General features: G+C 44.4%; 1 protein-coding gene across 1 annotated transcript in view; it reads left to right on the top strand.

Moving 5' to 3' along the window:
* LOC137439145 (astrotactin-2) overlaps window positions 1–23584 on the top strand; it is a 1262948-nt gene that overhangs the window by 1115568 nt on the left and 123796 nt on the right. Inside the window, exon 16 of the mRNA XM_068134866.2 lies at window positions 14585–14773. Coding sequence (XP_067990967.2) covers window positions 14585–14773 — 189 coding nt within the window. The remainder of the gene's footprint in view (window positions 1–14584; window positions 14774–23584) is intronic.

Below are 23584 nucleotides of genomic sequence, written 5' to 3'. Positions count from 1 at the left end.
ATGTAGATATCAAAACAAGGAAACTGCTCACAATCCACAAAATGTTCTACAAAAATCAATGCATCCCAATAATGTACCTGCTGAGGAAAGAAGGAGGTGTCAGACTGAGAGGACTCAATCAAGTGCACAGAGCAACGAAAGATGGCAGGACTGAATCAATCAGAGACGTGTAGGTTCTGCAAGGTAGAAATAGAAAGCACGAGTCACCTCCTATCAGGATGTAAAAAACTCATGCCAGAACAGCTGCACACCCAAAGGCCCAACAAGGTATGTCGAGTCTGGAGAAATTGGCATAAATACAGAAATTTCAATATCCCTGTTCCACAAAACGCATGGGACCATGAACCAAAAGCAATCATGGAAAACAAGGACATAATGCTTATGTATGACCTGATGATCCCATCCAGTGTGAACATAGAAAACAAAGCATTATGACCGGACATATTACTCAGGAACAAAAGGGAAAATAAAGCATTGATGATTAAGATATCAGTACATGGTGATTTTGGCCTAAATAACACAGAAATCAAGAAAATGACCAAATACCAAGACCTCATGAATGAAGTCAAAACATCATGGAAGCTGAAGAGCTCTGGAATTGTACCAGTGACAATTGGGTCAACAGGAATGATGAAGAAGAACCTTTCAGAGATTTTATAAACCATCCCTGGGAACATTAACACAAACAAACTACAGTTGGAGGCTGTACGGGGCTCAGTGATGATCCTGAAAAGAGTCTTCGGGACAAAACTCTGAGAATAACAAAACTTCACAACTTCGCCCATGAATCGCAATCCTTCACCGAAGCAGGGGTGGATAGGCCTACTTCGAGTCCTGGGAGGAGTCCGTTCCACCTTCTAAAACCCAAATTATGGAGACTAGCAACGGTACCTGCCCTACGGGCGGGGCTTCAATTGGGAGGCCCAAATGAAAAGGTAAAATATCAGAAATTGAAGGCTTTTTTTTATATATTTTAAACGATTTATATAAACATTCGTTAAATCATATCACACGCAAATCATCAAAATCTAAACAGTATTTGTAGAATTTCAATAAAAGCCACATCACTGTTCATATCGGTAAATATTATTCCATCATGTTTGGAAAAACTTGAAAATTGGAAAAATTGAAAATTGGAAAAATTGAAAATTGGAAAAATTGGAAAATTGGAAAAATTTAAAATTGGAAAAATAAATTGGAAAAATTGGAAAATTGGGGGAAAAAATGGAAAAACAATAAAGCCTATTTTACTCCAGGGGTCCCAGGATTACCCACCCAAAATTTCGTTGTGATCGGTTCAGCCGTTTTTGCGGTACCTGGAAACAGACAGACAGACATTTGGTGAATTATATTAAGATAACAACAACCACCAACACACACAAACTCCAATTACACCAATTACACGTACACTCACTCCAATTACTCCCAACTTATTTTTCCTTTTCTCTTTCCCAACTCCTGCTGCAACCTTTTCCCCTTACTCTCTCCGTTCCCTTCTTTTCCTCAAATGTATTCATTCATTTTACCCGACATCACCTTCCTTGTATTTCTTTGTGAATGCAATATGCAATAAAAAAGAAAAAGAAGTTAAAGTTGATTGTGTTGCATAAGTTATGTTGTCCTATCAACACAGCACCTTGAATCTTGCTCTTGCCTTTTGCACAAACTGTGAAAGATCCTTTTGTAATGAATTGATGGCAGATATGATCACATAATTAAAGTCACGGCAATGCTACTGGTTGTCCGACATCTGGCTTCACACACCATTGCCTTCATTGTCAGATCAGGAGCCAAAGATGTGTCGACATCAATCTACATAGACAAATGCATTCCTGGTATGATGTGAACAGCTTGCCACGCCAATCCAGGAAAACACCATTTCCTGTATTTGTGTAGTAGCATGATTTACTGCTTTAGGGTTTCCGCACTATTTGTATGCGGCTGAATGATTTCACCCTTTACTTTGTGTTTTGCATTGTGTGGGAAAGAGGGTTACGAAAGGTTACGCTTTGGAGAAATGTGGGGAATTAATGCACGCCCAGCTAGCAAGAAAGAAATGTCATAATGAGCATGGAGAGATGTTATTTTGGTGGAGGATGAGGATGGAGACGTGTTATGCTGGTGGAGGATGAGGATGGAGACGTGTTATGCTGGTGGAGGATGAGGATGGAGACATGTTATGCTGGTGGAGGATGAGGATGGAGACGTGTTATGCTGGTGGAGGATGAGGATGGAGACATGTTATGCTGGTGGAGGATGAGGATGGAGACATGTTATGCTGGTGGAGGATGAGGATGGAGACGTGTTATGCTGGTGGAGGATGAGGATGGAGACATGTTATGCTGGTGGAGGATGAGGATGGAGACGTGTTATGTGGGTGGAGGATGAGGATGGAGACATGTTATGTGGGTGGAGGATGAGGATGGAGACGTGTTATGCTGGTGGAGGATGAGGATGGAGACATGTTATGCTGGTGGAGGATGAGGATGGAGACGTGTTATGCTTGTGGAGGATGAGGATGGAGACATGTTATGCTGGTGGAGGATGAGGATGGAGACGTGTTATGCTGGTGGAGGATGAGGATGGAGACGTGTTATGCTGGTGGAGGATGAGGATGGAGACGTGTTATGCTGGTGGAGGATGAGGATGGAGACGTGTTATGCTGGTGGAGGATGAGGATGGAGACGTGTTATGCTGGTGGAGGATGAGGATGGAGACATGTTATGCTGGTGGAGGATGAGGATGGAGACATGTTATGCTGGTGGAGGATGAGGATGGAGACGTGTTATGCTGGTGGAGGATGAGGATGGAGACATGTTATGTGGGTGGAGGATGAGGATGGAGACGTGTTATGCTGGTGGAGGATGAGGATGGAGACATGTTATGTGGGTGGAGGATGAGGATGGAGACGTGTTATGCTGGTGGAGGATGAGGATGGAGACGTGTTATGCTGGTGGAGGATGAGGATGGAGACGTGTTATGCTGGTGGAGGATGAGGATGGAGACATGTTATGTGGGTGGAGGATGAGGATGGAGACATGTTATGCTGGTGGAGGATGAGGATGGAGACGTGTTATGCTGGTGGAGGATGAGGATGGAGACATGTTATGTGGGTGGAGGATGAGGATGGAGACGTGTTATGCTGGTGGAGGATGAGGATGGAGACGTGTTATGCTGGTGGAGGATGAGGATGGAGACATGTTATGCTGGTGGAGGATGAGGATGGAGACATGTTATGCTGGTGGAGGATGAGGATGGAGACATGTTATGCTGGTGGAGGATGAGGATGGAGACATGTTATGCTGGTGGAGGATGAGGATGGAGACATGTTATGCTGGTGGAGGATGAGGATGGAGACATGTTATGCTGGTGGAGGATGAGGATGGAGACATGTTATGCTGGTGGAGGATGAGGATGGAGACATGTTATGCTGGTGGAGGATGAGGATGGAGACATGTTATGCTGGTGGAGGATGAGGATGGAGACATGTTATGCTGGTGGAGGATGAGGATGGAGACATGTTATGTTGGTGGAGGATGAGGATGGAGACATGTTATGCTGGTGGAGGATGAGGATGGAGACATGTTATGTTGGTGGAGGATGAGGATGGAGACGTGTTATGCTGGTGGAGGATGAGGATGGAGACATGTTATGTGGGTGGAGGATGAGGATGGAGACGTGTTATGCTGGTGGAGGATGAGGATGGAGACATGTTATGTGGGTGGAGGATGAGGATGGAGACGTGTTATGCTGGTGGAGGATGAGGATGGAGACGTGTTATGCTGGTGGAGGATGAGGATGGAGACGTGTTATGCTGGTGGAGGATGAGGATGGAGACATGTTATGCTGGTGGAGGATGAGGATGGAGACATGTTATGCTGGTGGAGGATGAGGATGGAGACATGTTATGCTGGTGGAGGATGAGGATGGAGACATGTTATGCTGGTGGAGGATGAGGATGGAGACATGTTATGCTGGTGGAGGATGAGGATGGAGACGTGCTCTGCTGAAGATTTTCATTTAAACTGTAGAATCCTGTGAAAGACTTTTTGTGAAAGACTTCTGTGGACGGAATACACATTCGACACTTAGGAGACAGAGGGATTTGGGCCACGGCCATATGTTTGCCTCGGAGTGTGTGCCACTGTTCGCCAAGTGATGCAGTGTTGGACATTCTTTCTCTGAATACCAATTCCACTAAGGAATTGCTCGATGGAATTTTGCACAAAATTCCACGCTGGCAGAAACCTCTGTTTATGGAAGCATTGCCCAATAGTGTGCCACGTGCAGTGTTGCAGATATGGACATCGACACCTGCTGTCTCACGAGGTTATCTGCTTCATTCTGTTGCTCTGATTGCTTGTGTAAGATGTTAAGTTCACACCTAGTAACTAGAAACATGGGCTTTCTTAATCATTGCTTTGTACCAATTGCTTGTGGGATAATTGGATTTGAATTCATTACAATGAGGAAATGAGTTCAGGTGGAGAGCAACATCGCAATTAGAAATCACAAAAAGAAGCAGATATTATAAACAGGTGTGTCGGGTTGGTAAGTTGCCCAATGAGATCCCAAGGTCATAAGCTCATTATATGGGATTTCTGTTATGAATGTATTTACGGTTGTTTTGTTTGAGGAAAACTTACTTTTGCTGTTGATACAAATTGAAGTTTTATTGTCAAATATCCATAACTGGAAATGTCGATGGAATCGGTGCCTTAAGATTCGTCAACATCTTCTTCATTTAGGTTATTGATGGACAATAGATTTTTATTAATGATGTTATTTTTGATCATTTAATATTTTCCGTTTTTTTCTTTCAATTGTGGAGCAGCACGGGATCCAAAGTGGAGCATTTGAGGTGCCACAAGGGAAGATTCTGCGCTCGATCCTTGAATTCCCTGCCTCGTCTCGTTGTGTGCTCAACTAATGAATATATTTCTGTTTGATGTCTCCAGATCTTGAGTGAAACATCTGCAAATTTGAATCCAACAAGAAAACAATTTAATATTTTTTATTACTATAACAAGTCATCGTGAGCCACATGTTTTAGGATCTCATCAAATCAGATCCGACTGAACACGTCACCCTGTGGAATGTCACTGCCCCATTGAGCATGTCGTCCTTCAAAGTGCAAATTAATGTCGTCATCATCACAGCAGAATAAATGGCTCGGAAAATGTCCATTTTCAAAGACCGCATGCTCATAGTGCAAGTGCCTGTCATGGCGCTCGACAACAAGGTTGAAGGATCAAACTGTAACGACCGACAGTTCCCAGATGGTGACCTACATCAGGTAGTCAGTTGAAGGTATTCTTAAGGGTACCACAGAGTTTCTTACACCCATATGATTACTAAAGGCAATCCCACTCCTCCCTCCAGGTCTTTAAAACACCTGTTCACCACCATCTCTTATCTTCCCCCATCCAAAACCTTGATCTTTTCTACCCCCGTTCATTCACCCCAGATCCACTTTTCTGAAATACCGACTTCTTTCCTGGAAGTCCTAGCTGTGTCCATGTGTTTTTTTTACCTCCCCCCCCCCCCCCATTCCCACACCTCCTCCCCCCAAGCCCTCTCCCTCCCACAGATCTCTCGCTGTCCCTGCTCTCAAATGTTGTACTTGTGTGCTTCCCCATCTTGTCTCCCGCTCCCTTTATTATGCCTTATGTGTCCGTTTTTTGTCATTAATGTTAGCTCTTACACGAGCCTCGATCTTGTATCCAAAAAGAAATAAAAAATAAAATGAACGACTTAGAAAAAATATATAAACTTTTTTTTTCTTCCTTTTTTTCTGCGAATTACTGAGCTGTATCTCCCAGCTGTCTGGGATTTCCAAAGTGACATTTTGCATCAATAATGACTAGAACGTAAGTAGGATAGACATTCTTTTTTGGAAGTTGACCTAATTTTAAGGTCATGACATCATTATAAACATTTAAACATTTTTCACCATACCTTAACAAAGGTTTGTCTGATCAGACTAAAATTGCCCTCTCTAGATAGCCGAGAGCAAGCCACATTCCCACCTGATTCACATCGTACCCCTCCGGGTTAAGGTTCAAGGTCTTACACCCCGAGTCGTACTACATCACCAATTAGGTTTTGCTCCCTTTTTTTTCTGCCAATGCACGAGGATGAAGTTTTGCATCAATAAAGGGAATAAACAGTATGTGGGACTGACATAATTATTTTGACCTTGACATACTTTTTACGGGACATTTACGGGACATAATTATTTTGACCTTGACATATTTTTTAAGGTCATGAGCCAATTAGACATTTTAACATTTTGCACCATAACGCGACGAAGCTTTGTCCGATCAAAACAAAATTGCGTTCTCTATATAACTTAAGAGTAAGCCGCATTTACACTCGATTTATATATTCATACCATCCCGAGTTAAAGGTCAAGTTCAGATGGCGGTCTGAAAAAAAAAGAAGCATTTATTGTCATAGCTCAATTTTGCGAATGCGGAATCTCAAAAACAACTCGGCCTTCCAAGATGATGTTCTCACATCATAATAACTAGGGCATGCCCGTACTATATATATATCTAAAATTATATCCCCCCCCCTCTATTTACATGAAATGGTTTGGTCCATTCGCAAAGCCAAAGCGAACGGCTTGCGAGTACGGTGACAATCCCCCCCCTCTATTTACATGGAATGGTTTGGTCCAAAGCGAACGGCTAGCGAGTACGGTGACAATCCCCCCCCTCTATTTACATGAAATGGTTTGGTCCAAAGCGAACGGCTTGCGGAGTTTGGTAAAGAAATCGCCATAGCTCGGTAACTACTTGTCCGATTAATATGAAACCTTGAAAAGGCACATCCTCGGGTCCCCAGCAATATACCTGGCAAGTTTCAAGTATATCGGACCCGTGGTTGTCGAGAAACAGCGGTCACAGACAAACACACAAACACACAAACACACAGACACACAGAGATTACTGGAATTATAGATAGATGTACTTGCACTAATGCTGTGCACCTGATATATGATTAGTGTCCTTGACCTACCTTTTTCGGATTGTGACCTAGTTAACAAAAAATACCTTTTTGATCATAACTTGAAGAATCATCTTCCAATTTTCATGATGTTGAGTTTTTTGGACAGATTGTAGATGGGGACACATTGCCTTAATTTCTAAGTCTATCCCTAAATGTTGAAGTTCAAGGACATATGGCAGTCCAAACCAAATAAGCCATCATATTGGATCCTGCGCCAAGGGTAAATCACGAACGATCACCAAAGGTAAGCTGGGGGAGGCTTACCCTTCGTGATCGCTTTGTGATCTCAGATATCTACGGTAGATATTATTGTTGTTGTTGTTGTTGTTGTTGTTGCTATTCATCATGCTCAATACAGAGTGTTGGTTCTGTTGATGCAGTTTCTGGGCCTGGGTTACAATCCTGGATGGTTCACCAAGCCTGGTTGACCACTGTTACACTCTTATGCAGGATACTCGGCAAAAGGTGCAGGAATTTGGTATTTACCCAGGGTGCCAGTGATAACTCACCTAATCTTTGCGGAGGAGACCAGGGAATAATTATCATCCACAAACGAAAGCTAACAATCACTTTAATGTCCGTCAGAGAGATGATGCACACATTGATGCATTGCCCTGCCTGAGTAACACTACAGGCACACTTTGTGTCTGGGCAGACATTTGACCTCAGGCGAGACAACTCAGAGTTGAGTGAACAAACCTCGAGGCTATCCTGCCAGCAGCACACTCAATAAGTTTAATAAATTATTCAGATCTGTCTCTCTCTCTGTCTTTTTCTCTTTTTCTCTTTTTCTTTTTCTTTTTCTTTTTCTTTTTCTTTTCTTTTTCTTTTTCTTTTTCTTTTTCTTTTTCTTTTCTTTTTCTTTTTCTTTTTCTTTTTCTTTTTCTTTTTCTTTTTCTTTCTCTTTCTCTTTCTCTTTCTCTTTCTCTCTCTCTCTCTCTCTATCTCCCTATCTCTCTATCTCTCTATCTCCTCTCCTCTCGTCTCGTCTCGTCTCGTCTCTGCCTCCGTCTCTCTCTCTTTCTCTCTATCTCTCTATCTCTCTATCTCTCTATCTCTCTATCTCCCTATCTCTCTTTCTCTCTATCTCTCTATCTCTCTATCTCCCTATCTCTCTTTCTCTCTATCTCTCTATCTCTCTATCTCCCTATCTCTCTATCTCTCTATCTCTCTATCTCCCTATCTCTCTATCTCTCTATCTCCTCTCCTCTCGTCTCGTCTCGTCTCTGCCTCCGTCTCTCTCTCTTTCTCTCTATCTCTCTATCTCTCTATCTCTCTATCTCTCTATCTCTCTATCTCTCTATCTCTCTATCTCCCTATCTCTCTTTCTCTCTATCTCTCTATCTCTCTATCTCCCTATCTCTCTATCTCTCTATCTCTCTCTATCTCTCTATCTCTCTATCTCTCTATCTCCTCTCCTCTCGTCTCGTCTCGTCTCGTCTCTGCCTCCGTCTCTCTCTCTTTCTCTCTCTTTCTCTCTCTGTAATGGAAAATCAAATAGTGCATTAGAGTCACCAGAAGGAACCAGAAGAAGTAAAGAGCAAAGATGGAGTCATCAGGAGGAACCAGAAGAAATATAAAGCAAAGATGGAGTCATCAGGACGAACCTGGATATGATTCGGGTTTCAGCCGCTACTCCTCTCTCTACCCTCAAACCCATCCAGGCACAGCCAAGTGAATCTTCCAGAAAATTTTCTGCAAGAATTCACTTCTCCCAAGACAGATAGATAAAGAAAGAAAGAAATAAAGAAGAAGCAATAATTAGAATGAATAGAGAGACATGAAAAAGTAGAAAGAAATGTGAAAGGAACAAAGATGTTGCGAAGAACCCAGATGAGATATATTTAAGCAGTTATTCCTCAGGCAAACATGCAGCAACAGTTACAAGCTACCAGAGGTCCATCAGTGGGGAAGCAGAATCCAAACAGCATCAGGATATGGTACAATCGTAATGTAATGGAAAACCAAACACTGCATTGGAGTCATCGGCAGGAGCCAGAAGAAGTAAAGAGCAAATATGGAGTCATCAGGAGGAACCAGAGGAAATAGAAAGCAAAGATGGAGTCATTAGGAGAAATCTGCTGAAGGAGGAAACGGAACACTGCTGAAGCATAATATGAGTAACCAACCAAAAATAATAACAAGAAGACGTCATGCAGAGCACGATAGTTGCAAAATCCACCCCTCTCCTCTCCCCAAAAGGATGCCATTCATACATCAAATTGTCAATTTCATTAAGAATAAAATTGACGATCTTAATCAAAGCTCGGGTCAATCGGATTAAAATTGATGAATTTTCAGATGAAAATTGATATTAGAAGTTTCACATTGAGTTGACCTTTGACCGTTTTACCTCAAAAATAGTTGGTTTCACAATTTAGTAACTCAATATGCAAAACCTGTTCTATTTTCAAGTCAATCAGATGAAAAATGGCGATTTTAGAGATTTGACCTCCAGATGACCTTTGACCTCAATAGCAATAGGCTTCTCAATTGTGACGACCTCTACAACTTAGTGAACTTTCATGACGATCGGTTTAGAATTGTGACCTGTAGGTCGGTGACAAACAAACAAAGAAACAGAAAGACAGACAAACAGACAAACAGACAGAAAGAACAACAAACCATCATTCATCCATTCATACATCATGGAATCCATCATTGCTTCGGATATCAAATCCTTCCTCTTCTCCAATGGCTTGATCTCTGATCATCAATTTGGATTTAGACCAGGTCACTCCACACTGGACATGCTGCTTCTGCTGTATCAACAATGGATGGAGGTCCTCAATGCCAAACAGGAAATTAGAGCTGTCTCCCTTGACATATCACGTGCCTTCGATACGGTCTGGCACCCCGCTCTGCTCACCAAACTCTCCTCCTGTGGTATCCATGGAAACCTCCACTCATGGTTTCCGGACTTCCTCTCTGGTCAGAGTCAACGTGTGACCCTGACTGGATTTCTCTCATCTCCCCTTCCTGTTCAGGCTGGAGTTCCCTAAGGCAGTGTCCTGGGCCCTGTGCTATTTCTAATCTTCATCAATGATCTCTCCGACTCTCTGGAAAATCCTCTCTATCTCTTTGCTGATGACTCCACTCTCTGCCGCTCCATACGTCATCCCTCAGATCGGCAGTCTGCAGCCTCCTCACTCTCTGCAGACCTGGACAAAATCACAGACTGGTCAAACAAGTGGAACATGTCTTTCAATCCTGACAAATCTCACACTCTTACGATGTCTCTCCGAAAAGACCGTCTGGAAAACCCTCTCATCTACTTTCTCAACAATCCTCTCCAAGAAGTTCTGTCACTCAAGCTTTTGGGTCTCACTATCGGCCATGATATTTCCTGGGAAAACCACATTTCCAAGCTGGCCTCAAAAGCCAGTCGCCGACTGGGCATCCTCCGTCGTGCGAAGTCCTTCCTTGGCACACCTGAGCTCCTCACCACATACAAGGCTTTCATCCGCAGCTCAATGGAATACTGCTCTCCCCTCTGGTCTGCTGCTCCTGCCTCACATCTAGCTCGTCTTCACGCTGTTGAAACCAAAGCTTTCAGAATCATTGGAATCTCCTGCGATGAAGCTAACTCCGAAGGCCTTTCCACTCTCTCATCACAGGCAGGTTGGTGGTCTTTCCGTCTTCTACCGACTCCTCTCTGGCCTCCCCCCCCCCCCCCCCCTAGCTCTCTCTGGGCTCTGTCCCGCAAATATTCCTACAGGTCGCACAAGATCTGCCAGCAACCCTCTTCTGGTGAAACCGCCAAAATCAAGACTCTCTGCTCACCTTCACTCCTTCCTTCCTTTTTTCTCCCGCCTCTGGAATAAACTCCCTCACTCTCTTCATTCCCACTCCTCCCTTTAGGTCTTCAAAACAGCTGTTCACCACCATCTCTTATCTTCCCCCATCCAAAACTTTGATCTTTTCCACCCCTATATACCTCTCCCACCTCCCCCTTCCCCTTCCCATCCCTCCTCCCCAAGCCCTCTCCCTCCCACAGATCTCCCGATGTCCCTGTTCTCTGCTGTTGTACTTGTGTGCTTCCCTCTCTCTCCCAATCTTTTCTCCCACTCCCTTTATTGTATGTTTTGTGTACCTTTTTTTTTTTTGTGTGATCAATGTTAGCTCTTGCATGAGGCTCGATGTTGTATACAAAAGAAAAAAAAAATCCCGCAACTGACCAAGATACTTGAAAAATCTTCAAGACAGAAACGACACGACACGACTCAGAACGACACTTGGAAAAAGAGAACAAGTAGAATGGCACTCAGTAGAGCATCCTTTTAACCTCAAAAATAGTTGGTGGTTGTTTTCAGTAATCTGATATGCAATTCCTATTCAGTTTTCAAGTCAATCAAATGAAAATTGAGGATTTTAGAAATTTGAAAGAAGTGGTTGACCTTTTGGCCTATGTTGACCTTTTGGCCTCTGCTGATCTCAAAAATAGTTGGTGGTTGAATTCAGTTAACTGATATGAAAATCCTATTCAAATTTCAAGTCAATCCGATGAAAACTGAGGATTTTAGGGATTTGTAAAGGTTGTTGACCATTTGGCCTATGTTGACCTTTTTGCCTGTACTGATCTCAAAAATAGTTGGTGGTTGAATTCGATGTCTTCTCTTCGAAGCGTCGTGGCCGATTCGGGCCGGGCTCCGCCCCGCACGGTCGAGTCCGGGCCTTGTCGGGCAAGGCGACCGGTCCGGTTCAAGGGCGAGTGGGAGGAAGCGGTCGAAACTGATATGTAAATCCTATTCAAATTTCAAGTCAATCGGATGAAAATTGAGGATTTTAGAAATTGGAAGAAAAGTGAGTGACCTTTGGCCTGTGTTGACCTTTTGACCTAAAAAATAAATAGGATTTTGTCGGACCACGATCTCTCCAATTTGGTGAAGTTTCGTGAAGATCGTTTTAAAATTGCGACCTGTAGGCAAGTATAAGTGAGCGGACAGACAAACAAACACACACACGCATACACACACACACACCGACCGGAGTGATCAACTTACTTATCAAAAGGAAAAAAAATTGCCAAGTAATAACAAAATCTTCGATTTTGCAAGTAATGAGCAATTTTCAGAAGAAAGAAACGAAAAAATAAAACTTTAAGAAACAAGCAACACAAGAAGCCATTTCATGAAAGGGAAAACGGCAAAGGAAGAGGTACAAAACTGGGCAACTTATCTCTTGTGTGGCAGCAAGAGAGCGTGAAGATGGGCACGGAGCAGGCGATGAAATGGGAAAGGTGATGAGACAAACAGGAAAATCAACAGGCAATGGTGGAGAATGAAAACAGCACCAGGGTCAAAGGCAGGTTGGAAGGACGACCTCCTTAAAGCTCTCCTTCCAATTCTCCTCATTACCCCACAGCTCATGTCACAAACACAAGCTTCTCTGCCCACTCTCGATTCTATCTCCTTCCACTCCTGATTCCCCTCACTGAACTGATAGCTCCTCTGTATTCTGTTCCCTTACATCCTTATATCGAAATTTGCTTCCTACTTGCACGCGGTCCATACTATTCTATACAATTCTATCTCTTCTGAGGTAATCTCCAACTCTCCCCCCATAAATGTAACAATATGTATGTATGTATGTATGTATGTATGTATGTATGTATATATATATATATATATATATATATATATATATATATATATATATATATATATATATATATATATATATATATACACACACTCTACATGACCAAAAGTATGCGGACACCCGTTATAATTAGTGGATTGCTGACAGGTATATATATAATCAAGCACACAACCATGCAATCTCCATAGACAAACATTGTCAGTAGAATGGGCCGTACTGAAGAGCTCAGTGACTTTCAACGTGGCACAGTCATCGGACGCCACCTTTCCATCCAACAAGTCAGTTCGTCAAATTTCTGCCCTGCTAGAGCTGCCCTGATCAACTGTAATGCTGTTATTGTGAAGTGGAAATGTCGAGGAGCAACAACAGCTCAGCCGTGAAGTGGTAGGACATACAAGCTCACAGAACGGGACCGCCCAGTGCTGAAGCACGTAGCACGTAAAAATCGTCTGTCCTCAGTTGCAACACTCATTACCGAGTTCCAAACTGCCTCTGGAAGCAACGTCAGCACAACATCTGTTCGTCGGGAGCTTCATAAAATGGGTTTCCATGGCCGAGCAGCTGCACACAAGCCTAAGATCACCATGCACAATGCCAAGTGTCGGCTGGAGTGGTGTAAAACTCGCCGCCATTGGACTCTGGAGCAGTGGAAACGCGTGCTCTGGAGTGATGAATCACGCTTCACCATCTGGCAGCCTGACGGACGAATCTGGGTTTGGTGGATGCCTGGAGAACGCTACCTGCCCGAATGCATAGTGCCAACTGTAAAGTTTGGTGGAGGAAGAATAATGTTCTGGGGCTGTTTTTCATGGTTCGGGCTCGGCCCCTTAGTTCCAGTGAAGGGAAATCTTAATGCTGCAGCATACAAGGAACAATTGTGTGCTTCCAACTTTGTGGCAACAGTTTGGGGAAGGCCCTTTCCTGTTTCAGCATGAAAATGCCCCCGTGCACAAAGCAAGGTCCATACAGAAATGGTTTGTCGAGATCGGTGTGGAAAAACTTGACTGGCCTGCAAAGAGCCCTGACCTCAACCCCATCAAACACCTTTGGGATGAATTTGGAACGGCGACTGCGAGCCAGTCCGAATCGCCCAACATCAGTGCCCCACCTCACTAATGCTTTGTGGCTGAATGTAAGCAAATCCCCACAGCAATGTGGAAAACATCCAGTGGAAAACCTTCACAGAAGAGTGGAGGCTGTTATAGCAGCAATGAGGGAACCAACTCCATATTCATGCCCATGATTTTGGAATGAGATGTGTGATGTTCGGTTGTAGTACTTTACTTTTGGGCATCAAAGTAGGGTAGTACTTTACTGCTCACGCTGCTTCAGGCAACGATTAGATTCATTTGGTTGAAGGCTTTTGTACACCTTGAGTGCAGAATTTCTTATGACACCCATAACCAGTGCAGGATATCATTCTTAATAGGTTGACACTTATTGCTCCCAAGATGCTGTTTCATACCGATGTATTTGACAGGTTATCATCGCCATATTGTACATACGTTTGTCAGTGAGGTTCAACAGCCTCTGTGTTTTCATTGACCAGAAATTGCAAAATTATTTGTTATTAAATTATCATGATATGAATCTTGCTCCAAACTTTTTCTGAAATCCTTTAAAGCAGAAACACGTGATGATGGGTCTTGTTTCCGAACATTATAAAGACTAATTTCCCCCAAAAATATTAATCTAGATAGATTACTCTTTCCAAGTTATACAAATATAAAGTTCAAATGTGAACCCAGCCTCATGATAACGATGACAACAGTAAGAACTGTTATTGTCATTTTAATTTTTATTCTTGAAAAAGCCATTGATAATATTATGAACAATTATATTTTGTTTATTTTTTTCACCACATGTCTTCACTTTCTCATTCTCAAAATATACAAATGGGATGAAAGCAACTCTGATCATAGTCTGTTATGAACACATTCCCTGTGTAATCTGTCCTCGTGTGTTACAGGCTTCCTGCGTGCTGCTAGCTCTCTCAGTTCGGAGAGCTCCCGGCAGGAGTTTTTAGCTCTGCTGGGTACCTTTGGTCGATGGTTTTCAGCTGAAGCTCTTTATGGATATGAAACAAAGTGCACACTGCACTTCTCGAGCAAGAGGATACAACGGCACACATGGCTCCAGTACCAAAAGTTGAGCAAAGGTGAGTGTAGCGTATATGTAGATTGGTGACGAAGCTGGATGTGAGATTTGGATTTGATTCCCCAAAATCTATACGATAAGAGAGCCGTTTGTGTATCTGTGTCTGGAGTATCGCCAATTTTCTCAGAGATGACCAAACGGATCTTCGTCAAACTTTCAGAGGTTCATCAATGAGTGCAAGTGGGTGTTTTAGCGAAAAAAAACATACTATTGGATTTTTTTTTTTTAATAGCTCTATAGTGCCTAAGTCTCTGCAGCTATGTGAAAACGTAATATTAAATTATCCTTGACCCATTCCTTAGTGGGTGTAGGGAAGTATTTTTGCCCTCACGAGAAAATAGAAAACAAAATTGGATTTCTTTAAAATGACAGTAGGATTAGAATAGCACCAGGCAACGCCGTGCATCACCGGGCAACCCTGGGTACCCACTGGGCAATGACAGGCACCCACCGGGCAACACCGGGTACCCACTGGGCAATGCCAGGCACCCACCGGGCAATGTTGGGTACCCACTAGGCAATGCCGGGCAACGTCGGGTACCCACCAGGCAATGTCAGATACCCACTAGGCAATTCTGGGCACCCATCAGGCAACGTCAGGTACCCACCGGGCAATGTCGGGTACCCACCAGGCAATGTCGGGTACCCACTAGCCAATGCCGGGCACCCATTGGGCAATGTCAGATACCCACCGGGCAATGCCGGATATCCACCGGGCAATGCCAGGCACCCGCCGGGCACCCACTGGGCAATTCCAGGCACCCACCGGGCAATGCCGGCTACCGCCCGGGCAATGTCGGGTACCCACCAGGCAATGTCGGGTACCCACCGGGCAATGCCGGGTATCCACTGGAAACGTCACTTACCCATTGGGCAACGTCAGGCCACACATACTACTCCTAAATAAACAGAAAACAAAGGCTTACATTTTACTTCAACCCTGATGTGTTACGGATTCGTCACTTCCGTTGTTGTGGTTTTCATCCACTGTAAACATTTTTGATTCCATGTACTATTATTGTTGTCGTTTAAGGGAAATAGATATTACTATTTTCAAAAGGTAAAAAGGTTAATGTTTTAAATGAAACCGGAACCGGACGACGAGGGAGAAGAAGAAGAAAAAGAAGGCGGGCGAGTCGTCAGACAAGAAGCCTTGTTGCTTCAAGGTCCTGAGCGAACGTTGTCGAACGAGAGTCGCTAGTGAACTTTGGGTTTCCCCGGAAAGGGATTCCTGCAACAGAGTTGTTATCATTGTGGCAGATCAACCTGCGTGTCAGGTTTTGGCGGTTGAGTCCGAGGAGAATCATCGTCGTGCCGTTACGCCTCGAGAACGGGCTGTCGGCCATTTTGACTCGCGCGCTTTGCACATCACGCAAGGTCTTTGCTTCACTTCAACCGTTTTCACCGCATTCAGACGTTTATCTGGTGTGGGTGTGTGTAACGTGTACTTTGAAGATAAATCGGCGGTTCGCCGATTTGGAGCCGTGAAACGTCCATACCCGAGGGTGTGATTTCCCAGTCGCCTGGAGGGCGCCTTTGGATTTCCCAGTCACCTTGAGGGCGCCTTTGCGCAGCTTTGGCCGCGTGACTGTGACTGTCATCCGAACGGGATTCTGGTCTCGATTAGACATCGTTCTGACGACCGCTGGAGCGGATCGACTTTGGCTTGAAACCGGAATCAACTTTGGTTTGAAGACAGGAAAGAGACATTGGGAATGTTCTTGTTTCACTCACTTGGAGCACAGTGAGTTATATATTACGAAACTGATGGTACCATCATAGGATATACAGTGGTACCTCGGCTTACGAGTTTAATCCGTTCCGTGACGGAGCTCGTAAGCCAAATCGCTCGTAAGTCAAAGCAAATTTTCCCATTCAAATGCATTGAAATGCTATTAATCCGTTCCAGCCTCAAAAAAAAAACACCAATTTTTTTTGTTAGGTGCTTTTAAATAACAAAAATGTACTTTATAAATAACAAATAATGTATAAACAAGCACGACCTCGTATATACTGTACATAATACAAGAGAATGTAAAGAAATAAACTGGTTTTATTAAGCAGAGGAGAAGAGCATGCCAGGTGAGGTGTGCGTGTTGTCGACTTGGCGAGGCAGTACGATCGTACTCCTTCTACGATATGTACGATTTTGAAGCAGAAGGAGTCCATAAAGGCTATAACGCCAGCCAAGGGTGTTACGATTATTTCAAAGCTCCGGACCTCTATCCATGAAGATATGGAGAAGTTGTTGTTTGTGTGGTTGAAGGAGAAGCAGCTCGCAGGAGATACCGTGACCGAGAGCATCATGTGTTTGAAAAGATTGAAACTCGGATATCGAGCACGGACCACGAGGTGTTTTTTCTTTTTTCTTAATCTCGGTTTCAGTGAACTTTTGCTCTGTGCTCACGTGTACTGTACCTGTACCTGTAATGGTACGTCAGAGGATGGCACCTGTTGTCATCATATTAAGTGCAAGATGTTCTGCATCGTAAGTTGGTACACCGTGGTCTTTCGGCGGTGTTTAAGCCGGCCGTCTTGGCTTCTGTCACCATTGGCATTGAGTCTTTCGATGTAGGTAGGTCGTTGTGTGCCGGTGCCTTGGCCGAATTCCTTCATTGCTGCATTGTTAGCTCACCTGGTTTTTTATACCACATCTTTGGTTATCGGACCAGCGAATGACGTCATCTCCTCCAAAGTATGGCTTATTCTCACTTGTCTTGGACGATCTTCTACTTCTAGCCTTCCACCGTGCATTTGGTGTCCACTGTACTTACTGTACAGTGCCTGGTAAAATTGATGTAATGGGTTTTTGACCGTCAACGCCATGAACCGTCATGAACCGTCATGAACCGTCATGAACCGTCATGAACCGTCATGAACCGTCAACCGCCATGAACCGCCATGAACCGTCAACGCCATGAACCGCTAACACTCAAAAGCCCATTTATCGCGCCTTATAAAGCAAAACCCAAACCGAAAGCCATGCCTCTCAAGCGAGGCGTGCTTCCGTGGTCACGTGATCCACAGGTGTAGCTCATTATACCCGCACGCGCGACACGCTTTGGCGGTCACGTGACCAGCCACTCTGGAGGCGGGGATCCCCGCCGATGACGTCACCGGCTGGAGCAAGGAGATTCCTCGCTCATGTATTTCGACGATTGCGTGTTTTATATCCAAGCAGAGATGCTTTCACGGCAAGATAACCGCGTGACCGGAACCGGAAGCCACAACCGGAAAATTCAAAAAAATAAATTTTTTGAGCTCGTACATCGGATCTCGGCTCGTATCCCAAAGCAACAAACCGCCCGAGCGACGGCTCGTATCCCGAAAAACTCGTACGTTGGGGCACTCGTAAGCCGAGGTACCACTGTATATTGATTGTACTTTTGATTAATATTATTGTTGTACTGTTATTCTTGTGTGATCTTAATACAATATTTGTTTGTTGGTAACAATTGGTGTGGCTTCACCATTGATCTTTGACATACAGAATACCACATTTTTCTGTCGTGACTCCTCTCGGGGCTCGGAGGTACACCGTGACCAGGGGGTTGGGGAGGAGCACGTAACAGATGTCTCATCCTTAATTCCTCAGCCAGTGGAAATATTTTTTCAATAACTCTCTGCTCTGCTCTTTTCTCTCTGACTCTCTGCTCACCTTCACTCCTTCATTCCTCTTTTCTCCCGCCTCTGGAACGAACTCCCTCACTCCCTTCAATCCCACTCCTCCCTCCAGGTCTTTAAAACAACTGTTCACCACCATCTCTTATCTTCCCCCATCCAAAACCTTGATCTTTTCTACCCCCGTTAATTCACCCCAGATCCTGGAAGTCCTTGCAGTGTCCATATGTTTTATACCTCTCCCACCTCCCCCCCCCCCCTTCCAACGCCTCCTCCCCCCAAGCCCTCCACCCTCCCACAGATCTCCCGATGTCCCTGCTCTCAAATGTTGTGTTTGTGTGCTTCCCCTTCTCTCCCCATCTTGTCTACCACTACCTTTATTATATGTTTTGTGTGTCTGTTTGATTGTTTTGTGTGATAAATGTTAGCTCTTTCACGAGCCTCGATCCTGTATACAAAAATATTAAAAAAAAATATATAATACACTTTGACAATAATAATCACTGTTTAACATAACATTAAAAAAAATTGAGCTGTTAACACATTTATAAACTTGTAACTATAATTGTAGTTTGAAATATATAACCCTCAGTGATAGATGGGCGATGGAGCACTGCCCCAGGGGTCTAAATGTTGATCTTAGGGAAGGGTGTGTCATGGTCACCGACCGACATGGTCTTGGTGTCGCACTTAGTCCGATGCAATCACAAAAATGGCCGAGGATATTAGCCCACTTTGAGCTGTGGTTGTTAAATGTATCCCTCGCTGTTAACCCTATTAGGCCGGCAGCCCAGAGCATTTTGGTCAAACGAACAAGGTACCAATATCCGAGTACAGAAACATTTATTGTGTAACCTAACATATTCAGATATGGATGTCTGCCGGGGACCCCCTGCTGCGTGGGGCCCCTGGGGCCCAAAGAAGGGGGCCAAATAATGGGCTGGATCAAACATTGGGGGTACCACATGAAACCAAGTGGAAATCAATAGGTACATCTCACAGAGCACAGAGTGACCACCGCCAGACAAATTTGCCTCTCATAGGCCCCCCCAGACCCCCCTCAAAGGGTCCCAAAATTTGGGCTGGATTAAACATAGGAGGTACCACATGAAACCAAGTTAAAATGAACAATTACACTCTACTAAGTATAAAAAACCATTGCCAGACAGATTGTTTGCTGCATAAGGCTAGTGTTAACCCTGGTGTTGGGCTAGTGGCTAGGGTGCCGGCTTAGGATCCAAGGATCCTGGGTTCGAATCCCGGTCGATTGCTGAATTAACGCCAGGGGGGTTGACTCAGCCTGTCATCCTTCCGAGGTCGGCTAATTGAGTACCAGTTCACTGGTAATTCCCTGTTTGTCGTTAAAGGCAGCAAAAAGGGTTGGCGTCAGTAAGGGCATCCGGCCGTAAAACATTGCTTCAAAAAGGGGAACGAAAAACAACAACAACCACGGTTCCCGAAAAAGGCCAACCCCCGCTTTGCGGGGAAAAATGGCCTCTAAAGGTGGTTATATAAGGCCCGCCAGACACCCCCAAAAGTTGACCCTGGGGGCACAGTGGTAGAATTGGCCTATAACATATATCAAAAGTACCTACATGCAACCAAGTGGAAATCAACAGGTACATCTCACAGAGCACAGAGTGACCACCGCCAGACAAACTTGCCTCTGCATAGGCCCCCCCAGACCCCCCTTAAAGGGTCCCAAAATTTGGGCTGGATTAAACATGGGAGGTACCACATAAAACCAAGTTAGGATGAACAATTGCACTCTACTAAGTATAAAAAACCCATCGCCAGACAGATTGTCTGCTGCATAAGGCCCGCCAGACACCCCCAAAAGTTGATCCCATGGACACTATGGTATGGTATAATTGCAAGTAAGTTTAAATAAACAGGTACATCTCACAGAGTACAGAATGACCACTACCAGAAAATTTTTCCTCTGCATAGAGAGTACCAGACAATCTGAGTCTGCATAAGGCCTGCCAGACACCTCCAAAAAGTGGTGTTTAGAATTCAGAATTTTTGGCTAATGGGAGTTTCATGTATTGCTAACCTATGAGACTTGATGACACATAAATGGTATTGGGACCTCCATCCACTCTCCAAATTATCATGAACCTATGAGAAAACCTGTAGTACAGTGCAACTTGCAAAGCTGATAATACCGCCCTGTATTGATTCATATTGTTTAGTCTTGTTGTTTGTTACAAAATGGCTGCTGTTGAGTTTCAGTCACAAGCAGAATAAAAGAGTGTTGTGTTCCTGGTATATTTTGTCCAAGACTGGTTAAACAACCTATGTCGATCAGGTAGCCTAATTGTGCAAAAGTGCACATGCCTAGCTGAGCATAGCCTAGCCTCGGCCTATATTATATAGTAGACCTGCTTTCATTATCTGATCAGATACATTTAGTCACAAGAAACAGTTCATGCCATTTCCATGACTTTTTAACAGTAGGCCTAATCTATTATGCCATTATTCTATTTTACATGTAAGCTCATAAGCCTCAATTTACTTACATTAATCTCGAAGAAGATCCTTCTATCTTTAACAACAAGACATTGCCTTGACCATTGTTGACTCTCAAAGCAGACGTTAAAAGCTCTGCTGCCACCTATGTTTCATTACACATGCTGTGGCGCCCTCTTTGGAAGTGCAGACTCAGATTGTCTGGTACTCTCTATGCAGAGGAAAATTTTTCTGGTAGTGGTCATTCTGTACTCTGTGAGATGTACCTGTTGATTTAAACTTACTTGCAATTATACCATACCATAGTGCCCACGGGGTCAACTTTTGGGGGTGTCTGGCGGGCCTTATGCAGCAGACAATCTGTCTGGCAATGGTTTTTTATACTTAGTAGAGTGTAATTGTTCATTCTAACTTGGTTTTATGTGGTACCTCCCATGTTTAATCCAGCCCAAATTTTGGGACCCTTTGAGGGGGGTCTGGGGGGGCCTATGCAGAGGCAAATTTGTCTGGCGGTGGTCACTCTGTGCTCTGTGAGATATACCTGTTGATTTCCACTTGGTTTCATGTGGTACTTTTGATATATGTTCTAGGCCAATTCTACCACAGTGCCCCCAGGGGTAACTTTTGGGGTGTGTCTGGCGGGCCTTATGCAGCAGACAATCTGTCTGGCGATGGGTTTTTATACTTCGTAGAGTGTAATTGTTCATTATAACTTGGTTTCATGTGGTACCTCCTATGTTTAATCCAGCCCAAATTTTGGGACCCTTTGAGTGGGGTCTGGGGGGGCCTATGCAGAGGCAAATTTGTCTGGCGGTGGTCACTCTGTGCTCTGTGCGATGTGCCTGTTGATTTACACTTGGTTTCATGTGGTACCCCCAATGTTTGATCCAGCCCATTATTTGTCGTCATCCCCCCCCCCCCTCTTTGGGCCCCAGGGGCCCCACGCAGCAGGGGGTCCCCGGCAGACATCCATATCTGAATATGTTAGGTTACACAATAAATGTTTCTGTACTCGGATATTGGTACCTTGTTCGTTTGACCAAAATGCTCTGGGCTGCCGGCATATATATACCAGGACAAAGAGCAGGGGCAGTGCAGTTGCTAAATTAAAACGAATCCACTAAACTATTCACTGCAAAGCCATACCTCCGCCAGGTGAACGGTTTACGTTTTCTATGCCACTGATAGGCCGGATCTGGATTCAGACCTGAACCAAAATCGAATCGGCTTGTTCTTGTCACCAAACCAACTCACCCCCCCCCCCCCATGTTTTGTCATAATCCATCTACAATTTTTTTTTCTTTTTTTGTATACTGAGTCAAGGCTCGTGTAAGACCGAACACATTACACACGAGATCAGGCAGAGACCCATAAAACATACAATAAATAAAGGGAGCGGGAGACAAGAGGGGGAGAGGGAGGAAAGCATTCAAGCACAACAGTAGAGAACAGGGACGTCGGTAGATCTGTGGAAGTGAGAGAGCCGTGGCGGGAGTGGGGGGTGGGTGGGGGGGGGGGGGGAGGAGGAGGGGTACACGGTATAAAACAAATTGACACAATTAGGAATTTCAGGAAAGAAGTTGGGGATTGAAAGAGGTGGATTTGGGGTGTTTTAACGGGGGTAGAAAAGATCAAGGTTTTGGATGGGGGAAGATAAGAGATGGTGGTGAACAGCTGTTATAAATACCTGGAGGGTGGAGTGGGATTGAAGAGAGTGAGGGAGTTTGTTCCAGAGGCGGGAGAAAGGAGGAATGAAGGATTGAAGGTGAGCAGACAGTCCTGATCTTGCCAGTTTCACCAGAAGAGGGTCACTGGCAGATCTTGTGCGTCCTGCAGGAAAATTTGGGGGACAGAGCACAGACAGAGCAGGGGGAGCAAGGCCGGAGAGGAGTTGGTAGAACACAGAAAGACCACCTACCTGCCTGCGGTGAGCGAGAGAAAAGCCCTCAGAATCAGCTTAATCGCGGGAGATTCCAATGATTCTGAATGCTTTGGTTTCTACAGCATGAAGACGAGCTAGGTGTGAGGCAGGAGCACCGGCCCAGAGGGGAGAGCAGTATTCCATTGAGCTGCGGATGAAACGTATGTGGTGTGGTGAGGAGCTCAGAAGTGCCAGAAAGGACTTCGCGCGACGGAGGATGCCCAGTCGGCGACTGGCTTTGGAGGCCAGATTTGAAATGTGGTTTTCCCAGGAAAGATCATGGCAGATAGTGAGACCCAAAAGCTTGAGTGACAGAACTTCTTGGAGAGGATTATTCAGAAAGTGGATGGGAGGGTTGTCCAGTCAGTCTTTTCAGAGAGACATAGTAAGAGTGTGAGATTTGTCAGGATTGAAAGACATGTTCCACTTGTTTGACCAGTTTGTGATGTTATCCATGTCTGGAGAGAATGAGGAGGCTGTTACCTGCCGATCTGAGGGATGAGGAATGGAGCGGCAGAGAGTGGATTTGATTTAAATCCCTTCAGCTGTTTTCAAGTATAACATTTTTACCAGACATAACAGGTTCCACATCGATCTGTGAAGCAGTTTCAGAGAAGGATTTTTTTAAATATCGGCTTTCAAGCTAAGATGGCTGCCACACCACGTGACATATGACCTTTAAAAATGTACACTCTGCATATGTATCGGTCAGGGATCACGTTTGTGAAGTTTCGTGTTGATCGGATAAGGTTCGTTTTTATATCCAAGATGGCTGCCAACCGACGTGACCTACGACAC

The sequence above is a fragment of the Myxine glutinosa genome, chromosome 13 (assembly GCF_964187855.1).
Source record: "Myxine glutinosa chromosome 13, kmMyxGlut1.1, whole genome shotgun sequence".
In the NCBI taxonomy this organism is placed as follows: Eukaryota; Metazoa; Chordata; class Myxini; order Myxiniformes; family Myxinidae; genus Myxine; species Myxine glutinosa.
Note: the sequence above shows the minus strand (reverse complement) of the source record. Positions and strands in the feature narration are given on the sequence as shown.